The sequence below is a fragment of the Lacerta agilis genome, chromosome 14 (genome assembly GCF_009819535.1).
Source record: "Lacerta agilis isolate rLacAgi1 chromosome 14, rLacAgi1.pri, whole genome shotgun sequence".
Classification (NCBI taxonomy): domain Eukaryota; kingdom Metazoa; phylum Chordata; class Lepidosauria; order Squamata; family Lacertidae; genus Lacerta; species Lacerta agilis.
Window position 1 is genome coordinate 27,762,836 of NC_046325.1, and position 16,783 is coordinate 27,779,618.

Below are 16,783 nucleotides of genomic sequence, written 5' to 3' on the forward strand. Positions count from 1 at the left end.
AGATTGTCAGTAGGTTTGCTGCTAGTATAGAAGCCAGCATCCAGAAGCTATGCAGTTCAGTTGAGTGATAACCTATTCCATGTCCACTCCCCCCATACCCACTTCCCATGATGTCAGTAACTGTTTTTCTCCCGTAGCCATATGGGCTAGAAGCTTATTTTTCAACAAAAGCTAAGGTGTTCAAGATGCTGCCACCGCCACCATTATTTCCAGCACCATCAACATGCATAGTGCTTTGCAGAGTCCTGCTCTCTGTCTCAAATTGCCTGGGATTGTCACGACTTATCTGCTACTGTTGCAAGGAAATCCTTTATTTTTTAACCCTCCCTGCAGGTGGTAGGTAAACAGATCCCTAATATAGAGCTGACTCACCTACCCCCATGGGTTGATAACAATCAACTCATTGTTGAAAACGATTAGGGTTGATAACAATCAATGCTGGTCTTACTGTGGGCTGGAGGAGAGGCAGAGCTGAGAAGCCAAGAGAGTAGCAACACTTTGAGAAGTGCCCCAATTCCTGCTGAATTTGGCGAGAGCTGGGGCGGAGCGTGCCAGGAGGCAGCAATTCCTGTTTTGCCTCAGGTGACAAAATGAGCTGGGCTGCCCCCAAGGAGAGTAAGATAAAGCAGATACTGAGCATGCAGACATTTCATTTTTTAAATGAAGAATTTATTGGATTTTAACCATAAAAAACACACAAGATACAATCAACACTAACAAAAAAAAACTACAAAACATGCAAGAAATACAAAAAGAAAAAGTTACACACAATTATTTATCTATCCTTATCCTCTTTAGAATCTTATTTTGGGACTTCCTCGCGTCCTCTCTTCTGCGTTCATTTCTAATCTTCTTTAGTAACTTTGTAAAATCTCTTTCTCTCAACTAATCTTATTCTCTCAAATCAATAATCATCATATCCTAAAATCTTATTCCAAATAAAATAAACATTATAAAACTCCAACTTCTTATATCCTCTCTTAACTTAAATTCTGATTACTGTAGCCTAAATCTCTTCTGATTCCAATTTCAGATATTTATTAATAACATCCTATCAAATAATTATATCTTTCTTCCAGTTCTCATACACCGTTTCCCCCCTCTGGTTTCGGAGTTCCGTGGTCAGCCATTATTATTTCCCCTTTTAATTTTATTTTACCCCATACCTTTCCTAACCCATTCTAACCCTTCCCTTTTCCCTTCCCATCCCCCACAGGTCTCCCCCCCCCCCAAAGTCCACTGTTTCCAGCTCCTTCCTCTTCTTTTGTTGATTCCATCATGCCCAATTCTAAACTTAACATTCTTAGTTGTATCTTCTTCTTTTCCAGGTTGTATCTCTCTTCTTGGTGGATAACTGCTCTGACGTAGCTATAAAGTATCTCTTCTTCATTCTCTGTAACATATTGCATTTTACTATGTTGCTGTCCTTGAACTCTTGGTCTCTCACTCCAAGAGCTCTCTCTTCTGTCCAGTCCCTGGGCTCCCAGCCTCTCACACTTAAAGAGCCCTTCTTGTTTTCCTGATTGTAGATTCTTGTAGACCACCTCTTCTTCAGTAATTTCCTCCAATTCTGCAACCTTTTCATCCAGTAAATTCAAAGTATTATTTGCAAAAAACAGTTCTAATCTGGGCAAACTTGTCAATAACTCTCTGCTTAAGAGTTTCACAGTTCTGTTGAAGCAATTCACACTCTGCTAACAGCCTCTGCTGGAAAACTGTCAGTGTTATGTCTTCCATTCTCCCCACTTCAAGGACACCGTGAGGTTTGAAAAACAGGAAATGGTGGGGTCTCAGTAATTTTCCTACTGCGCATTACCATCCAGCCCAATGGCCGCCATTCACTGCCTGACCCGGACTCCTTAACCCAGAGGGGTTAACGGTATTTTCTCCTTCAATTTTTTAGTCTACAGGAAGAAATAAATCAATATACACAGACATTTCAAACGTGCACTATCCTGCCAGGCTGGTCAGCCCTCTTTCTTTCTCCAGTGTCAGTCTGATCCCAGCCAACATGGCTTCTCTCTTTTGGCCTGGGGTGGGGGTGGGAGTGGGTAGATCTACAGTCAGGAAGACGGAGCTGGACGTGCCGCTGAAAAGGAGCAGGAGGGCAGATAATGGCAGCACATGTAACAGCAACGGGAGGAGCCAAAGTAAACCTGCAGCCACTGCTGATGTTTGGAGCCTGGTGGCAAATATGTGAGATGGCCGACTTACAGCCCATAAGCTCACTTACAATGCCCACATTACTCTGCCCCTTTCATCCAGGCCAGCTTGGGCTTGCAAGGTGCTGCTTCTCATCCAGCACTTGTGAAAATGAAGGCAACAATCTCATTTCCTGCTCACCGGCTCCTCAGGTGCTGATTTTGTCTAGCTAATGGCACTTCCTTAACCATTTCACTCAGAACGTGAGGATGTGTGGTGGTTGGGGGAGGGGCTATGTGCTTCAATTGTGCAGTTAAATGTTTGGTGTGGGTGTAATGTGACCCAAGTAGCACCTCTAGGGCCCAGAGCAAGGCTAACCAAATTTGCAACGATAATTTACCTTCAATAGTTTTGTAGAAGAGGGAATGTATGAAGTACATGTAACCTAGCTTCTTCATTCCTATTTGCCTTAGGCTCATCATACCCTTAATCCTGGTCTGTCTCTCTCAGGTTATATTAGATATACCTGTTTAACATGAGGCAAAATAATAGCCCCTCACAACGGAAGAGAGTAAAGTGCAGAGAAAACTAACTTTCGTGAGGCTTTGGTGGCTCGAGTTGGTGTGTCTCATTAAACACTCACACATGTGACCCGTTCCCTCATGAAAACATGCACTTCAGCTTACACCTTAGCCTAGTGCCTAAAAAGTATGTATCTGTTAATTTAGCAAATACAAATGACTATCCCTAGTGCAACATAAAGGCTGTGTACACACTCCCGTTTACTCGGCATTCAAGGCACTCCCATTGCTGTTTTGCGAAGTTGGCCACAATCCACATCTATCCCGTACGCATTTCATCTCAAACCAGCTTTAATCCGATTTGAAAGCAAAAAGCCATGCGAAGACATTCAAGCCCCATCACCACCTGCTGGTCTGGACAGACAGCGGTGGCTCGGAAACACATCCAGCTACACTGATGTGCACAGTCACGTGCAAATGCGATTTGAAACACAGCCAGGAGGAAACAACCTTGCTGGATTTTCTGCTGGTTATGCGTACGCAGTCTGGTTCCTGAATAGCAGAATTTGAAGAATTTGAAAGCTCAGCATATATTAGAAAAAAGGATGACTGTCTCATCAAACTTGCCCCATAGATGATGGATAGCGATTCTGAACAGGCCTTCTCTGGCTGTCCTCAGTGGGAGGCTGGGATCATACAATGCATCCCAACTAAGTGGCTTTGGAGGTTATAAGGTTGAGGGGGAACAAGGCAGGGCATAACAGCTGTGTCTTTGTGGAGGTATACAAACAGGAACTTCGGCTGATCGCCGAAGAATTGATGCTTTGAATTATGGTGCTGGAGGAGACTCTTGAGAGTCCCATGGACTGCAAGAAGATCAAACCTATCCATTCTCAAGGAAATCGGCCCTGAGTGCTCACTAGAAGGACAGATCCTGAAGTTGAGGCTCCAGTACTTTGGCCACCTCATGAGAAGAGAAGACTCCCTGGAAAAGACCCTGATGCTGGGAAAGATGGAGGGCACAAGGAGAAGGGGACGACAGAGGATGAGATGGTGGACAGTGTTCTCGAAGCTACTAACATGAGTTTGGCCAAACTGCGGGAGGCAGTGAAGGATAGGCGTGCCTGGCGTGCTCTGGTCCATGGGGTCACGAAGAGTCGGACACGACTGAACGACTGAACAACAACAACAAGCAGGAACGAGCCACAGCAAGCCTTGGGCTCATCCTCAGGAACTCAGGAGCTTTTAATTTGGATAAGTTATGTCACTTGGAATGACAAACTCCAGTTTCTATTAACTATGGTTAGTTTCAAACAAGCCAACTTCAAATCGTGGTTTCTGAGGCTGAACTGGTTGAATTTAACCACCATTTATGGTAACTGCAATTCTGGGTCCCAATGACATTAAAAGTGGAAGAGAAAGCTCATAAAATCTTTCCCTCGGCTGTACAGCAGGAACAGAACACATTAGTATTACATTTATAGTTGCTTGCTGCATAGAGAGACATTAAGTGACTTACAAAATTTGAAGAGTGTAAAGTGCAAGGTATCTGAAATAACACCTCCTTCCCTACAGATCGTCTTGTGTGTTAAGAAAGGAAAGGAGGCCTTTATTCCCTCAGATGCTGGGGGGAGATGTTGCTTGGGAAAGGTCATTTCTGTGGCATCCCCTAAACCAGGGTAGGCAACCTAAGGCCCGTGGGCCAGATGCGACCCAATCGCCTTCTATATCCGGCCCACGGATGGTCCGGGAATCAGCATGTTTTTAAATGAGTAGAATGTGTGCTTTTATTTAAAATGCATCTCTAGGTTATTTGTGGGGCCTTTCTGGTGTTTTTAAATGAGTAGAATGTGTGCTTTTATTTAAAATGCATCTCTGGGTTATTTGTGGGGCATAGGAATTCGTTCATTTATATTTTTTTCAAAATAGTCCGGCCCACCATATGGTCTGAGGGATGGTGGACTGGCCCACGGCTGAAAAAGGTTGCTGACCCCTGCCCTAAACCGTGGAACTCCCTCTCCACAGAGGTGCAACTGGCACCTTCACTATACAGTTTTTGGTGAATGCTGAAGAGTAGGGCTGGACGATATATCGTCCAAAACTGGTTTGAAGTCCATATCTTGATATTGGTTTCACAATTTTTGACCTGGCAATATAATGATTCATGGTGTGTGTGTGTGTGTGTGTGTGTGTGTGTGTGTGTGTGTTATGCAAAAAGCACAATGTGGGGAAAACCGTGAAGCCAACCAGTGCCGCTACATAGGTCCATCCTGATTTCAAACATTGTGATATATTGGTATATTGTGATGTTTAGCTGGTGATATACCACAATGTTGAAAATCAGATATTGCCCAGCCCTATTTATTCTGGTCTTTGGCACTTGAGATGTATAGTTGTAAGATCCACTCTATTATTGTGGTGGTGATTTGTTTTAAATGTTTTTAATGCATTGTAAATGGTTATGACCTGACTTGAGACCTTAGACTGGAAATAAATATAATAATAAAATTAGGAAAAAAGAACTATCTGTTACCATAAAATACATGCAATAATCCAGAGAAGGGAGACAATAAAACAGCAGCAAAAACATATACTGTAATCATAAAGCAAAATCAGCATTATCTATCAAATGCCTAGGAGGAGGGAGGGGTGTTTTTTTTTTTAACTTGGCACCAAAAATAAGTTAATGATGGCACCAGGTGGACCTAACTGGGGAGAGAATTCCACAGACGAAGACCTGCAACTGCAAAGCTGCCCCCCTCTTGCCACCATCCTTCAGGCCTCCCTCAGAAGGGGCACCCAAAAGAGGGTTCAGATGAAGAGCTAAAGGTCTTGCTTCTGCATGCCATGATATAACAAGGGTTGGAAACATCTGGCCCTCCAGTTGCTGTTGCACTATAACCCCTCGTGGTCATGCTGGCTGGGGCTGATGGGAGATGTAGTTCAGCAACACTTGAAAGGCGAAAGGTCCCCTGTCCTGTGCCAAATCATAGTTTAGCATGATGTATTAACATGGTCAATGTGAGTTCTCTACAGAGGAATCCCTCATAAGGAGACTACTGAATCTGACAGAGTTGTCACTCAAAACAGGTTAGGTGTAATAACTGAAAGCAGGAGAGCTTTTGTAAAATAGACTTCTATCCTATTTCTTCAGCCTCTCGTGAAGTTTGCCTCCTACAGTTTTTTTTTTGAAGGGAACAGCAGAGATCTTACCTACAGGAAAAACCCTGTCCCTTGCTCAAGAAGCAAAGGCATCTCCAGTGTTTGTTAGCTGACAAGAAATTGATCCAAAGTTGCACATAAATGAATGGAAACTTGGATGCGGCCCATTTGGAAAAGAGGGATTAAAGGGAGAACAGCCATACTTTGGAAACTCAGAGGGAGCCAACTGGGCAGGCTTTAGAAGAGAGAAAGGATGGAGGGGAGGGAGGCTGAGGCAAACCATGAAAGGCTTGTGTGGGCCAACTCAGAGCAGGGTTGGCAAAAAAATACCTTTCGTGGCCCAGTTTGCTAGCCACACATCCCTTTAAGACTTGATTTCAGCCAAGACACAGGCCCAGCTCCTCTTTTGATTGCCATCGCTGGAATATGTGAAACATTAGCCTCTGAGCATGTGCAGAATGCCTCTGCCTTACCACTCCAGGAGTGCTTGCTTTTGAGCAAAACCTCAGCAGGGATTAGCTCTGGAACCTGCTTTCAGTGATAGGAATGCAGGGATAATTTACTTTGCACTCCAGCCAGATATGCAATGGTGGGCGAACAGGGCAAGTTTCTGGTCACAGGCCTTGAACCTGAGATATATTTCTTCTTAGGAACTGCACCAATCTGCTTGAGCATATTGCCTTGTTTCAAACATGCAGGACCAGCTGGTCCACACAACTGACAAGGTCAGCATGAGCTGCGTGGTCAATGTGCCTGGCTTCCCACGGTGAGAACTGCAGGGAAAGAGGAGAATCTTTTGGAAACTCAGGAAGCCCCACACTGACATTCTGTGTAAAGCAACCGACACAGCGGCTAACTGTTGGGGTGTGCGTGTCCTCAAAAATGTGTTGAGACTGCTCTTTGCAAGCTCCAGCCCCTAAAACAAATCCCCTCTGGCAATTATTTTCATGCCTCTGTGACTTCATTCCTATTTAGATCCGAGGAGGTTGACCTCCCACCCACCATCAACTTCAGCCCCTGCAGCATCCAAGACAGAAAATGCCGTCAGAAGCAGCAAGCAAGGAACCGCGAGCGGATAAACACTGTTGTCAAAATGAGGACCAGTGGAACCTGCCCATCCGGGAGGACACCCGGCCAGTGGTGAGGTGTCCTGGTTTCTCTTCAGGGGGGGGGAACGAAAAGCCACCATCTGAGCAAATTAGGTACCTCCACTTCTGTCGCCCAACTTTGCTGTTCCTTTAAACCTTTGGCCCTCCAGATGTTGGACTCCAAGTTTGCTTCCAAATGAGCCGTTTAATGAACATTTTGTCCTGATTTTGTGAGCACTTCAGTGTGCTTTCAGATCAGGATTATGGCCAGAGTTTGTGGGGAGGTGAAATGGCAATGGCTCTTTACTGAGCATTTTTCTGATTTGCTTGAGGGGAGGTTATATAGTGTTGCCACAAGCAAGTGTCATCCTACACTACCCAGTGCATTCCCCATCTCTTTCCTTATTGCAAAAAAGTCCCTATTTGGGGGTGGGTGCAGGGTTTGTTGTGCAAGAGCTCTGAATCAACTTCAACTGCGCACCTGAATTTGCCAGTATATGATTGAATTCCACCCAGAAATGGAAGCACCCAACTCCCATTGACCCCGACAGCATAGCCAGTGGTCAAGGAGAGTGGGAATTGTAGTCCAAATGCACTGAAGGGCCACATTTCCTTATTTCACAGCAGAGCTAAGTAAAGCAACATTTCTGCCGCTCAATGGCTTTAATAAAGGCATCATCCAACTTGCTTCAACTAGGGCTGCCAAACGTGGGTTTTTTCCAGACACATCCAGGAATCGGGCAGCAAAATGGCGTCCAGGCGGATTTTTGCTGAATAGGCAAAATGTCCGGGGAAACCCGAATGTATGGCAAGTAGGGTTGTGTGTGTGTGTGTGTTTTTTTTTTTAAATCTAAATAATAATAATCCAAGAAAACTCCAGTGCGCTTTGAATGAAGCCATGGAATTTTCTAAATCACATGTTAATGTTAAAAGCGAGGAGCATGGTTCTGTAAAAATGTACAAATTGTGGTGGAGGTGGGATGATTTACAAAATCAATCCTCCTGGCAAACTGGGAATATCCCCTCATTCACCCAATTTAGGATATTCCACCCTTCTTCAGTAGTTTCTTTTTCTTTGAACAAAATAAGTGGCTCACGTAAATGTAAACAAGCTTTAATAATAAACTGAGAGAAAACTGTAACAAAATAACATAATGTCCGAGAGAAACTAAATGCAGCATCATGAGGCAAGTGTGAGGCAAGAAACAAGAAGAGGCAGTTGGTCCCTCTTAACTGACATTCTTAACGGAACACACACTGAAGGGAGGGCCAATTCCGGAGCAGAACACACAAGCCCCGCCCACCAGATACCAAGCATTCTACTATTCAAATTAGGCCCCGGTGTTTTTCTTACAGTTGTTGCTAAAATAGGATGTGGAGGCCAAGAGGCAGCAGGTCAGCCCAGAAAATTGTAACTTAAACCAGAATGAGTATGTCACTTGTGCATATTTGTACCACAAAGAGGAAGTAGTCCTACAAACAGGCCTATGAATCTCAAGTTTTCATCACCATATCCCATTGAACATTTCAGTAGAAGATCCGAGAAAGGCTGTGCAAGAGAGAACAGCTGATTAAAAAAAATGTCATTGGGAGGCCTTAGCTTTCCAGCCTTTTGCAACACAGCGCTGTGATTTGGTTTACATATGTGCAGCACAGCTTATGTGACCTACCAAGCAGAACACAGGCCACCAACCATGTTTACAGCACATGGTTACAATTCCAGGTAAGGCAGCAAAAGGGTTTATCAGGCCTCTGATATGTGACCATGCACGCCTGGTAGGCTGTGTTCAGCTTTGTGGGTCACCGCTTGTGTAGATCCCCATCAGCCTTTCTCCAAATCAAGGCCACTCTCACAAAGCAATCACCTTCATTTGATTCACAACCCCAGCTTATGTTTAAGGTAGAGCTGCAAATAGTTGGGAAGCAGGGCGTTTTTGCTGCATAGCAGCTATATTGTCCTGTGCTGGAAAAAAGGGGGGTTGCAGTTCAGCCCTGGAGATATTTCGATCCTTTCCAACAAGGAGGCTGCAAGCACAGTGGTGCTTCTGCTTGGCGCCTCCACGCCTTCTCCACTTCTTGCCGTCCACATTCTGACTCGTTGCCTCCTACTGTTTTGTCAACAGGTCCAAGGCTCGTGTCAGAGTGAACTTCACAGAGCGCTGGAGAGATTAGCAGCTTCCCAAACCAGAACCCACGAGGACCTGTATATAATCCCCATTCCCAACTGTGACCACAATGGGAACTTCCACCCCAAACAGGTAACACTGGAACACTGGCTCAAAGATGGGTGGACCTCAGTTTTGTGTTGTCCCCCAGCATCATTAGTGTATAAATTATGAGCATATGCTATGCGTTTACTAGTTAAGACATAACCAGGCTGTGTTAAGTGAGCCCAAGTATGCAACTCCTGCTTAAAAACAAAACAAGTCTTGCAAAGTCAAAAGTGCAGAAGTGCATCTTCAGCAATTGCTGAAAGCTGTTTAGTGAAGGTATCAGATGCACCCCTGTGGGGAGAGAATTTCATAACTTAGGGGCTGCCACGGAGAATGCCAGACCCTTGAAGTGTCCCTATTTTCCAGGGACAGTCCTGGATTTACAAAAGCCATAGCATTTCCAATTTGATCTTGGAATGTCCTGTTTCTTAGGACATTCCAATTTTCATCGGAGAAATGTTGGAGGGAATGGAGGTATGCAATCCGTGAACCAAGGAGATAAGTAACTATACAAACTTTAGAAGACACCTGATGGCACCCCTGTATACGGAAGCTTTTAAAAAATGTTTAATGTTTTATTTATTGGAAGCCACCCAAAGTGGCTGGGGCAACCCAGTCAGATGGGCAGAGGATAAACAATAGAATAATAATATTATGTGGAATAGGATGTCACTATTTTCATTGGAGAAATGTTGCTTGAGAATATATTCCTTCCTGTGGCTCTAGGTGGACACAGGTGGATAAGGTACTTTTAAATCCTAATAAAGAGCTGTCAATTCTAATTTTATTCCTCTGCCCTTTCAGTGTCATCCAGCGTTGGATGGGCAACGAGGGAAATGTTGGTGTGTAGATCGGAAAACCGGGGTCAAGTTGCCGGGAAGCCTGGAGCTAAAGGGAGACTTGGATTGCCACCAACCTGCAGATGGGGTGCAAGAGTGACGTGACTGAAGAGAAGAGGACGCTGAGGCTTTCCTTGATGAACTGCCATAGCACTGTTTGATGAACAGATGGATCACAAATGGGGATGTTACCACAATGCTTTTTTGTTTTGTTTTGTTCCTTAAGGGGAAGTTACACCTGCCCCTACCCCCTCACAACTACATTAATCTAAGCCTGACATGATCTAGCCCATCCACATCTCTCTGGTGCTTAATTGGGTAAGAATTAGCAACCGCGGTTCCTTCTTCACAGACTCTGGAAACTACATTCCATTTGACTGGCCATCATTGGGGCAGGGGGGCGAAGCAGTATAAGCTTTAACTTAAGTAATTGGATGGGGGTCTTTTGAGAGTGTTTGCCCCCAGGTAGGCCCACTTCTGCTTTTGGCCTCTAGAGCAGCGGTAGCCAACACATGGCCTTCCAGAAGTTGTTAGACATCAGCCTCCCATCTCCTCAGCCAACATGGCCAATGTCTGGGGATGGTAGGAGTTGGGCCCTAACACTCAGAGGGCACCATGTTGAGTGCCCTTGCTTTGGAGAGAAAGATCTAGATCCCCATCATCAGAGTCCTCTTCACCCTCCCACCCCAGCAAACAGGGAGATGTGGCTTGGGAGAGAGGCAGCCATCTTCCTCTTTCTGACATCGAGTTGGTGTCAACCCTGTACATTCATGATGATCCCTCCCTTATGGGTTTCAACTAAGGGCTAAAGTCTACATGTGACTTTATACTTCTGCATGGCGACTCTTCTTGCCCTGCCTCTCTACCAGGCTTCCGCGTGCAATTAGTGCTGTGATTATCTGCTAATATATTGGTCGCAATGTTTTAAAAATTGCTGTGAATATTACTGTTCTTCATTGTTTATTGAAACTTCTTTTTTAATGTTATGATTGTTGTACATCGCCTAGTCTGAGCATTTCTTGGGGAAAGCTATTTATAAACCGTAAAATAAGCAACACACAAATCAAAATCAATCGTGACGGGTGTGGATCGTTTCCACACCAGGAACATCCAGCACAACGAGGAACTGTCCGTATACTTGGTACACTTCTTAGCAAGCTAAATTGGGTTTTGCAGGGGGGGGGGAGAACTGACATAAAGAAAAGCCTCCTTGATAAGGTAACCTGGTTTACCTGGTCTCAATGACTATGAATTGGTCTACTGCTATGGTTTGCATAAAGACACCCAATGACAGTCAGGTATTTTAAACAAAAGGATCCTAATGCTTGTTAAATCAAGAGGTGGAGACAACCTGCAGGCCTCTAGCTGTTGCTAGACTACAACTCCTAACATCCCTGACCATTCGGCCATGATGGCTGGGGCTGATGGGATTTGTAGTTTAACAACACCTGGAGGGTAGCAGGCTCTCCATTCCGGTTTTGATGGCTGTGGGTATTTCCTAGACAATTCACCTGGAGGGGTGGTGGTCTTAGACCAGTACCCTGAAAAGCAGGTAGGTTGGTGGTGGGTGTGTAAGGGAAGCATTAGACAAGCTAGGTTTGATGTTAAATGTGCCTTTGCATTTACAATGCATGATTTCAAGTCTTGGTTGGTGAGCAGGGAGAAATTACTGGGATTCCAAAGACACAGTTTAATTTTTTCATTCCCTGCTACTGTCCTCTAAAGCTAATATTTGGAGAAAACCTCCTCATGTTAGCACCAATGGGGATTTCCTCCCAATGTAAACTACACTTTCAGAGGAGGGGGTTTGCCACAGCAAAGATAAAAGCATAGCTGTACATAGGTAAGCGAGAAAAGAGAGAGATGTGCAAACTTAAAATTACTCAGGGCATGGTCATGTGTAACAGCAAGCCATGATTTTGTGTTACATCTGAATGGCCCCGGGGAGCTCTGAGGATGTTTATGTGGTGTGAGCTGAAATCTAGGAATGCCATTTTGGAGAACTGCTCCAGTTGCTCTCCGAAAGATATTGTACCTGCAGTTGGAGTGCCCGTTTGCTTCCACTTATGCGCTGCTTGTATATTTGTAAATAAAGGAAATGTCACAAAGATATTGAAAGTCTCCTGTTCTCTCCGAAACCAAAAACTAAACTTAGTACTACGAGCGGCCTTGGAAATGATCGCCGCTTCCACTTAGAGAAATGGGAAGCTCCTATCATTGCCCTGAGGTGGGGAGCCTGCATTCAGGAAGCCCCAAATGTAAAGCTGAAGAGCAGGATCATGTCGTCAGGGAAAGGGAGTCCTTTTCTCTCTCTCTCTGTGAGGGACAGAAGAACAAAGGGTCTCCTGTAGAATGCTTCAGTTAGCTTCACAGGCTGAAACACTACCAGCTGAAATCACTATTGCAGAAAGCCACCTAGGAGTGGAAGCTTAGAGCTACCCTATACCAGGCTTTGCAATTCCTACTATCTTCCCCAGAAGCCATCATCTCCTGCCACCTGTTGGGAGTTCCCTCCTGCAACCCTGCAGCCACCTCTCTGCTGCCATCTGCTGGTTGGAGTTCCTCACTGCACTACTCTCAACTTCTGCATACAGAGGAGCTCCACTGATGGTTTGCATCCCTGAAGGGAGTGCAAGGAAGGCCTGAGGGATACCAAGCACAAGGTGGCTGTTAGGCACTTGGAAAATGCCACACAACGACTTTGTGTGTGCATTGGGGGAGCACAAGCTACCTGGTAATTATTTGATGCCCTAATGATGCTAGGGACCAGTGGGTTGTCCCATCCACCGGACAAAGTTGGCTTGTTGGGGTGGGGATTGATTCTGGCCGGCTGGGCCAAAAAAGTTCCCCATCCTTGCTCTAATCATTGCTTTCAGATCACTACAGTCAATTGGGCCCAACACTTCATGCTTAGAGTGCCCTTTTGTGCCAGGACTCAGTTGATCAAAAATTATAACCCCATAATCTTTACTGGCAATGCCTACTGCACAACAAGCTATTCTCCCTTTCTCCCCCATTGCCCTGCTCCCCAAATCTGGCTAAATAAATCCTGACCTGGTTGTTGAGCTTTGTGTTCGCTGTGGTGGTGGTGACGGTTATGGTTGTTATGATTGAGCAAATGGATGCCTGAGCTTGTAGCGAGGCTGCTGCGGAAAATAGTTAGATTTACGACTCTCCGCCCTGCCTTCGGTGCCAACTCATAAGGAAGATTCTGTGGGCCTTCACACTGGAATCATTCATTCTAATGACCCTTCCATTTGGGAATGACGTGCTGATAAGATAAATGCTGTTTCCAGCTGCTCCTTCGTTTTCTTGGCAAGCCGGCCAAGAGCACTCGGCCTGTTTGTTTCCCCTCCCGCCCTTCCCCACCTTTCTTGTAGGACTCGGCCGATAAACACACAGAGAGAGGGAAAGCTGCGCAAGATGGAGGCAGCTGGCCAAGGACCCCATCAGCATGAATCCTGAACAAAAGCCAGCCGCTTGCTAAGTCTTCTCGTTTCACCTCTGGCAGGCTGTCCTGCCTCTTTGGGCATATCGGTTTTCTGAAAGCGAGGGATGGAGAGGAGACAGTGAGATCATCATAGAGTTACAGAGGCAGGGGTAGAAAGGCCTGGAAAACTCGCAGCTGCTCCTTCCCTCCCTCCCATGCAAGTCGATTTCAAGAATTCTGTGCGCGCCAAATAGGAAGAAAACATTTTTATGAGGCAACATTCGACCCACAAAACAATTGTGCTCAGCTCTTGACAAGCAAGGAGCATTTGTGTCTCCTGAACTCTCTACACAGGAAGCTGCCACATACTGAGTCAGACCACTGGTCCACCTCGCTCAATATTGTCTGCACTGATTGGCAGTGGCTCTCCAGGCCGCAACTGGAGATGCCAGGCATTGAACCCGCCGGGACATGCTCTACCTAGATGCAAGCAATCCAACCAATCTTTTCTTGATCACCTTGCTACAGGAAACTGAGAAGCCCAAAGAATGATGGGAGAGGGTGGTGGTGACGCCCTAAGACTCTCTGCCAGCTGCGCTACAACGGACTTGCATGAGTCACTTCCACCCTGAGATTCAGCCCTGCCTCTCAGGAATGGGCTTGTTCTGTTGCCAACCTTCCTCTTTCAGTTTTATTTTTTGGGGGTGGGATCCAGTCAAAATATGTATTCATTCCCAGCCGGTGTTTGGAGAAGGGCCAAGCATTTGGAGTGACAGAGCACATGTTTGGCATTTAGGAAGTCTCACGTTAAATCCCAGGCATCTCCAATTAAATCATCTCATGTATCTGGGACAGGAAAAGCCCCTTCCTACTTGAGACTCTATCGCTTTTCGAAATGTCTACCTTCGTGAAACGCTTTCCCAAATGGATTCGTCTGCCAAGCAATCCCTGTGGCTGTGTCAAGGATTGCGGGGAATTTTCTAGGGCGAACACTGAAGGGGATTTGCTTGCATCCAGGAAGAGAAGCCTAGAGCCGGTTCCAAGAAGGAGCACAACCAGAGGGGAGGGGACTGATGACAAGATCCTGTGTTGGGTCTCAACGAGTCATCAGTCTCCTCATCGCTCTCCAACGCAGGCATCTCGCCATCCGTAACACTTGCTTCAATAGGGCTGACCCACGTGAAACGTTGCTCGGAAATATAACCAACACTCTTCTTCATCAGCACATTGAAAATAAGGTTGGTCCCTGGTGCTGCCTTTCAAGGAAACTTGCCCATTGTTACTGGTCTACTGAAGGATCCAAGGTTTCCCAGAGCAGTTTGAAAAGCAAAACTGGGCTAGTTTCATGGACTGACTGGACACAGAGAAATGGTGGGAGGCACCAGCTGGGGAGCCCCCAAGGGAAGGCAGCTCAGAGCCCAGGGAGTGTTAGTGGGATGAAAGGTCAGAAGGAAAAGACTGGGAGGAGGAGGAGGTGTCTGAAAATGAACAGGGGTTAGTGAGCAAGGAGAGTCTATGGCAGAGAGAAGTCCAGAATCAGAAGCTCAAGCAAGAGAGGAGGAGGGCCAAGAGGCAGATATGAGTCATGCTGGTGAAGAAGGGTGTTTCCTTCTTCTGCTGCAACAAGCTCCCTTCTCACCTGGGCTCCCAGAACTAGAAGAGATATGAAGAGAGAGGAGCAAAGACAGGCTTGTTGGCCTAGTCTCAGATTGCTCAGGAATGACCTGGGGGTGGTGGTGATTAGGCAGCTGCGGGAAGGCAGGGACCTTCAGCCTCCCGCCACAACTGCCCCATGGGGCGAGGCCTACCAAGAATAGTTGCACGGCACTACCAAGAATTAGGCACGGCACTCCTGAGCAGGTCTTGTTTCTTTTAATAAAGAGTTAACTTCACTTACTCCGTGTGATTTATTGGTGGCTGGCTCCCTGACAGCTAGTTGGGTCAATCACCTGATCCACCATAAGTCATCCAGTACACTTCAAAATCCAACTCATGCTGTCTCTCATGTCATTCACACAGGCTCGGAGATAGCCAACATGGAAATCTTAGATTTTACCTTTTGGGAATTTTAGATTTCCAGAAGGTGTCTTACAAAAACAGCATTGCTGTTTTCGCCCAGCAGGAATGAGCTTGTGTGTTTTGAATCCCACAGGCTTCTGCATTTAGAATGCAGGAGAGTCAACTTTTCTTGCTCTATTAAAATCACACCCTTGGCCCTGCACCAGCTTGTCTAGTTATCATCTCTGTGATGGAGGGTTGCCACTGCTGAAGCAGCCACTCAACTTCCAAAGGGGGGGGCACCCAGAAGGTTGGCAACATTTAGATTCTCTACCTTTTAAATCAAGGTGGCTTTCTGAAACAATGGAATCAATACGGAAGAAGCTGTTCTCAAACCAGCAAAGACAACTTGGAACTCCACTCATGTGGAAATAAGACAGTGATGCATCATTTTTGTACAAACAGTTGCTGCATGAAATACAGAAACACTGGAGACAGATAATACCTCTAGTGACCTGCTACGAGAAGAGCCTTCTGTGTGCAAAATAGATTCTGGAGGCAAACACCGTATTTTTCACTCCATAAGATGCACCGACCACAAGATGCACCTAGTTTTTAGAGGAGGAAAACCCCATCAGCAGGGGGGGGGGGCTGCTCGTTCCTCCTCCGCCACTGCTGGGAGCCATGGCTCTGGCAGCAAAGGCATCCCTTCACTTGCGACTGCAGCGGCAGCTGAGGGATCCCGCTGCCGTCCAGTGCCTTTGCTCCATAAGACGCACAGACATTTCCCCTTCCTTTTTAGGAGGGGAAAAATGTGTCTTATGGAGCGAAAAATACGGTACATGTTGCCATCAGCACTAGCCTTCGGAGGCCATCCACTTGTGGATTCCTGCTTTTTATTTTTATGCCAGGCACATAAACACACACCTGACTTGTGGTATGGTGCTATGTTATTTCAGAGAGCAGGCCACGTGAAGTTGGATGCTTCGCAGAGGAAAAGCTTTATTGCAAACAAGAATGGTCGGTCTAGAGCAGGCATAGGCAAACTCGGCCCTCCAGATGTTTTGGGACAACTCCCATTATCCCTGACCACTGGTCATTAGCTAGGGATGATGGGAGTTGTAGTCCCAAAACATCTGGAGGGCCGAGCTTGCCTATGCCTGGTCTAGAGAAGCAGCAGCATGACAGAATGCCTCAGCTGGACACAGTGCCACCTGTAGCTGGAACAGCGTATAACAGTTAACTCTACACCCATATGTTTCTTTCACTTTCTGGTTTTTCCATTCAAGTCATCTTCTCCACCTTTCTGCAACAGTTTACTCATGAAATTTTGTCAGTGTTTTAGTGTGCTTTTCTCCTGGGCATCCCATTTTGCCCAATACACATTTTT

General features: G+C 45.9%; 1 protein-coding gene across 1 annotated transcript; it reads left to right on the forward strand.

Moving 5' to 3' along the window:
• The first annotated feature begins 5,675 nt into the window (after window positions 1-5,675).
• On the forward strand, window positions 5,676-10,944 carry IGFBP4 (insulin like growth factor binding protein 4). Its single transcript, XM_033168782.1, is given in 6 exon segments — window positions 5,676-5,684; window positions 6,524-6,591; window positions 6,801-6,936; window positions 6,939-6,965; window positions 9,037-9,171; window positions 9,931-10,944. Coding segments are annotated over 6 exon segments (510 nt in total). The 3' UTR covers window positions 10,066-10,944.
• The last annotated feature ends 5,839 nt before the right edge of the window (window positions 10,945-16,783 follow it).